Here is a 5,561-nt window from a genome sequence, read left to right as displayed (position 1 = left end):
ATGATGAAGATGATAGTGATGATGATGTTAGTTATAAGGTTAGCAATTATGGTGATGATGATGAGGCTGATGATGATGGTGGTGGTGATGATGATGGTGGTGGTGATGATGATGAGGCTGATGATGATGGTTGTGATGATGATGCTGTTAGTGGTAATGATGATGCAAAATAATGAAATAAATATTGAGGACTCCTGTTGATATAAACGTCAGACGTGATGAATTGCATTGATTATCATGACGACGACGATGATGATGATGATGATGAAGGTGATGATGACGATAGTGATGAAAAAGAAGATGATGACGACGACGAAGATGAAGATAATGATGATAGTGAAAATAATGAAGAAGAAGAAGAAGAAGAAGAAGAAGAAGAAGAAGAAGATGATGATGATGATGATGTAGTTGCTTTATAATGAAATGATGACAATGATGACAGATCTGATGATGTGATGAGTGCAAAATGGTCAGCGATGATGGAAAACATGATGATACTTGTTACTAGATGATACTTGATACTAGATGATACTTGATACTAGATGATACTTGATACTAGATGATACTTGATACTAGATGATACTTGATACTAGATGATACTTGATACTAGATGATACTTGATACTAGATACAAGGAATTATGATACACAAAGTAGAAGAACGTCTTGAAATGAAGTAGCAATGATGATGTTTTTAAAAGGTTACCGACTGGCTGGTTACGTACGTTGTAGTTGTTGAAAATGTAGTAGCGCTGCGTTCGTTATGTTAAAAATGTTGACAACAATACCGTGTTAATAACAACGTAAATGTCTTGAATAATTCTGCCAATTTGACCTCGATAATTACTCTGATTATGCTATGATGTTGAAACTAAAATACATGCAGGGGTATTTCAATTGTTGGATGTAAAAACATAAACATCCATTTATATTATTTCATTTCATCGGGCAGGGCAATTATCGCCCGTGTGTACAAGCTAGCAAACGTCTTGGTAAAAAAACACAGAGATAAAGAAGATTATTCTACAGCCACTGCACACACCACACACACGCGCACACACACACGCACACGCCCACACATAAAGGCACGACTTTTCATACACATATACATATAATGCCAGCGCTTGAATATTTCATAATTTAAAAGGTCCATAAATTTTGAAAGCAGGCATACATCAAAACGTCGACGACTCAGACGGCAACATGATACAAAGAGCCCAGCACATCCAAACAAACGCGGGTACGAACAGGTCAGCGCATAAATATTCACACATGTAGACACACACACACACACACATACACACACACACGCACACTCCACGACAAAAACATACGAGTAACAACTGACACATAAACAAACAATTGCTCTTTCAAAGCACATAAGCTTACGAGAGCACTCACATGATCACACGCACAAATGTGAAAACACACAAACACACTAAAGCCCGCGCGCGCGCACACACACATATAAACAAATAGAAGCAGACACACTAACACACACGGAATTAAAACATGTGCAAACAAGTTGAAAAATTTTAAATGTGCATTAAAGTAAAAATGTTTTTTTTTGAAAATTTCATTTGTTTAAAGAAATACCAACCAACTTCGTGGCTAATGGAGGAAAAGAAAATATAACTCTCTCTTCAATCAAATGTTTCTTTTTTCTGACGTTTCCTCTTTTTATATTAACACACACACACACACACACGCACATGTACACACATATATACATGTATGTATGTTGGAAGGAGACCATATTTTGTGTGTGTGTGTGTGTGTGTGTGTGTATGTATGTATGTATGTATGTATGTATGTATGTGTGTATGTATGTATGTATGTATGTATGTATGTATGTATGTATGTATGTATGTATGTATGTATGTATGTATATTTATATAGAAGGGTAGTTGTAAGTTTGTGGATGCAGTATATTTTGCCGTATAAATAATTTCCATATGTCATAATGGTTAGTTTATTTTATATTATGGAATAACTTGTGAATGTTTTTTTTTTTACAAAAGTTATACTTATAACGATTGAAACACTTACTTACCAGCCGACGGTACAGTTATCTAAAACTACACGTTCGAGAAACGTTAGCAAGTTTAATCATTGTCCACCAGCTAACCTGCTTTCAATTTAAAACCATGGAACGTTTGTTATAGCAAATCCTCTTGCTTCAAAAATGGTAGTTTTCCATATTTTTGGTAATCTGCGTTACTTTTCTGTTATTGAGTGAATTGTTTTGAATAGTTGCACGCCTTGCCATATTATAAAAAAGCAAAGAAGCAAGCTGGCAGGCAGGCAGGCATGCGAGCAAGTAAACAAACAAGCAAGCAGGTTGGCAACAGATGGTGGGTAGGTTTGGGGTGGGCGACGTAAGAAGAAGTTTTTACCAATCATGTGCAAGCATACGTTCGTCCATTTCGATCATCACTGCCATCTTTTTAATCTTAACTTCTTCAGCTGTTTCTCCCTCACTAATTATAATAATCTTTCAGTGCATTTTAGAGTTATGTTGAAAACGTGAACATGTTCACGACAAGACTGGCATAGGTTATGTTTTACTATTGAATGAAATTTTTACTAATAAAATTCATGGCTAACCTTCCAGCGTATTGGACAAACACTCAACCAACCTACTGACCAACCAACCAACCAACCAGCGGGCCAGCCAACCAACCGACCGACCAGCCAACCTAACAACCAACCAAACAACCGGCCAACTATTCAATTAACCAAGCAACCAAACAACATAGCTACTTGAACAGAAAAAAAATTCAAACATTTTTCGTAAGAAAGAAAAAAACATTTGTTAAGAAGAGTTTGATTGATCTGTTTTTCTCCCATCTCCTTTGCAGTCTTAACGTTTTGTTTACAGAAGGAGATGTATTTTCGTTGGGCCTCGCTGCCGTTGCATTCTGTTGTATGGTATTCTATTTCTTTCCTCATTGTTTTCTTTTTGTTTTTGTAGGTTCTCAAATGTTATTTCACTTGAGCGCATTTATAATGTTTCAATTTATTTTTTAGCGCTCGTATGTTCACCATTTTATACCTTTCCATTAACAGGACCACCGTTATCCAATTTTAAACATCCATCTAATTTGAGAGCCTTTTTTTAAAATATTTCAGAATTTCATTTTGCTCCAACTAGTTTGTAAACTACAACCAACTGTTTAATGGCGGTTCGTGTCCCACTAACAATTTTAACGTTTGAAAAACATGAAATGTTTATTAATTTTTCGTCGGCAAGTGTGGTTACTGCTGAGCTGTCAACGTTTCAAAAACTTTCAACGTGCTATGTGTGCATGTTTTTTAAAATGGCAGGTGCTGGTGGCGATGCCCTGAAATAACATTTGATGCGTGAGTGACGTCTTTCAAAATTTATTTTCTTCAACTATTGGATAAATTTTTTACGTTAGTTAAGTCAGCTTCGTTTTGGTCAAATTTCTGTTTTTTATTTTCAAGAGTGTTAGTTTGGTTGGTTGAATAACTTTAGTTTTGTAACGTTGAAAAATAAATTTATTTCCATTGTTTAGTTTCAAGAAACAACATCCACTCCTTTATAAGCATTTTAATTCCAAAGTGTCTCCTCCTTAAGACTGTCCACTTTTTGTTTGCATGCGTGGAACGGAAACTTCAGCCGGCCTTTTTTTTGTCTGATTGAAATTAATTTCAACTGTTGACGAGTTCGAAGACAATGCTATTTAATGGATATTAAATCATCATCATCTTCATCATCTTCTTCATCATCTTATTCATCATCATCATCTCTTTCTTCTTCTTGCTCTGTTTGTCCGCAACCTTGCTGTTGTTTCTTAATCCATACGGGAATGGTGATATCGCTATTTTCATCATCACCATCATTATCATCATCATCACCACGGCATCATAATTACTATCGTCATCATCATCATCATTAACAACGTCATCAACAGTGCTTATAATACGCTAAAATAATTATATATAAAATAACCGGTATTGTAAAAATATATATTGTTACAACCATTTTCCTCATCATCTTCATTCTCTTAGCTATTATTACTAAAAACATCATCTACTTCATCATCATCATCATCTTCTTCTTCATCATCACCACCATCATCAGTTTTGTAAATTTTTCATGTCAATGTCTAATCCTTAGCTTCCAATTAGTTTTTATGTGAAAATATTTTATCAAAAGAGGGTATCATACTACGCTGTAACTTTGCATATAATAGTTGCTGGGGTTGTCATATCATCATTTTCGTCGTTTTGTCATCTTATCATTTCTTTTTCTGAATTTGTATACTAATTAAATTATATAAATAAATAAGATTATATGTATATATAATCTAATTAAATATTTAATAGTTTGTAAAAATAACGACTACTACAAAAGCTGCTCTTGAACTGTGGTTCTTGTACCCATTAAGAAAACAGTTTCCGCCACTCCTGAAATATTTCCGCGTTTGACGAACGACGCGGAGTTATTCGGGGCCACATTGTGCCCACCCACAACTAAATGGCGCGCCTGTCTCAAAAATTATGTACCTACTGTCTTCATTCTAAAACATTGCAACATTTTTGCCACGGCTGCCCATCCATCTCTCTGTGGAGGTTTGCAACTTGCAGCAAGTGTTCACAATGGAAACAACAGTTTTCTTTTTCTTACACCTGACGTGTTATACCAACAATCATCTGTCATCACCACGCCGACAATTTCGCGCCATTTTTGATTCTGGCCACCAAAGGATTATTCTTCTTTGATTTCTACTGTTAACATTTTTCATAGAAGAATAATTGATGAAAAATTATTTAGGAAGAATTGTTTGAAAATAATTAGCTCGAAAAAAAATAATGAGAAATGTCAGCCGAGAGCAGAGGCGACTGTTTGTTTATTCCTCCTACATCACCACTCACTCACTCACTCACTCACTCACTCACTCACTCACTGTTTGTTGCCGTTAATAAATAACTTCACTGCGTCATAATAAAAAAATTGAAATAAAGTCATCAACAGCAGTTTCGACATAAATTACAGTAACAGTGTTGATGACATGTTGACGATAACGGAACGATGCGACGTTACAACTCTGTTGTTGAGAATGAGCAAATGTTGCGGCAACAACAACAACAAAACAACAATAAAAGAACAGCAAAGCAACAGCGAAACAACAACAAAACAAAAGGACAAGGAGAAAGAAAGCATGAAGGCCATCTGCTTAGCAACGTAATGAGGAGGTCTGCACTGATACCATGCAGCCAGCTAGCCAGCCACGATGAACTTTCACTTTCCTTCAAAAGAAAGTTCAGCAGTGCAATTTCATGGCAGTCTCGCCATCCGTGCATGCAACACTCCTGCTACGGTGATTTATGAATGTGGTGTTGGAGGTGATTGATTCGGGAGGATACTGGCGACCAGAGGTGCATTAATAGTTGAACGTGCCTCTTTAATGCCATTGATAATTGCATCTGTTCAACGTTCTCTCTTCAACTCTTTGTTTGCAAACTTCTTTACATGTTCGTTCAAAATGTCTCTGTTTGCTTTATAACGATTTACACCATGGTGATCTTTTCTTTT

At 35.9% G+C, this 5,561-nt stretch overlaps 1 protein-coding gene across 1 annotated transcript; it reads left to right on the top strand.

Annotated features, from left to right (window-relative positions):
* Positions 1-1,201: 1,201 nt before the first annotated feature.
* Positions 1,202-5,357, top strand: HELRODRAFT_171645 (hypothetical protein; the record flags this gene model as incomplete). The annotated part of the gene is made up of 5 exons (XM_009018351.1): positions 1,202-1,248; positions 2,055-2,152; positions 2,280-2,338; positions 4,414-4,597; positions 5,170-5,357. The coding sequence occupies 5 exons, from the start codon at positions 1,202-1,204 to the stop codon at positions 5,355-5,357; spliced, it is 576 nt and encodes a 191-aa protein (XP_009016599.1).
* Positions 5,358-5,561: the final 204 nt, after the last annotated feature.

Source organism: Helobdella robusta, assembly GCF_000326865.2.
Source record: "Helobdella robusta unplaced genomic scaffold HELROscaffold_21, whole genome shotgun sequence".
Classification (NCBI taxonomy): domain Eukaryota; kingdom Metazoa; phylum Annelida; class Clitellata; order Rhynchobdellida; family Glossiphoniidae; genus Helobdella; species Helobdella robusta.
This window is presented reverse-complemented; position numbering and strand designations above follow the sequence as displayed.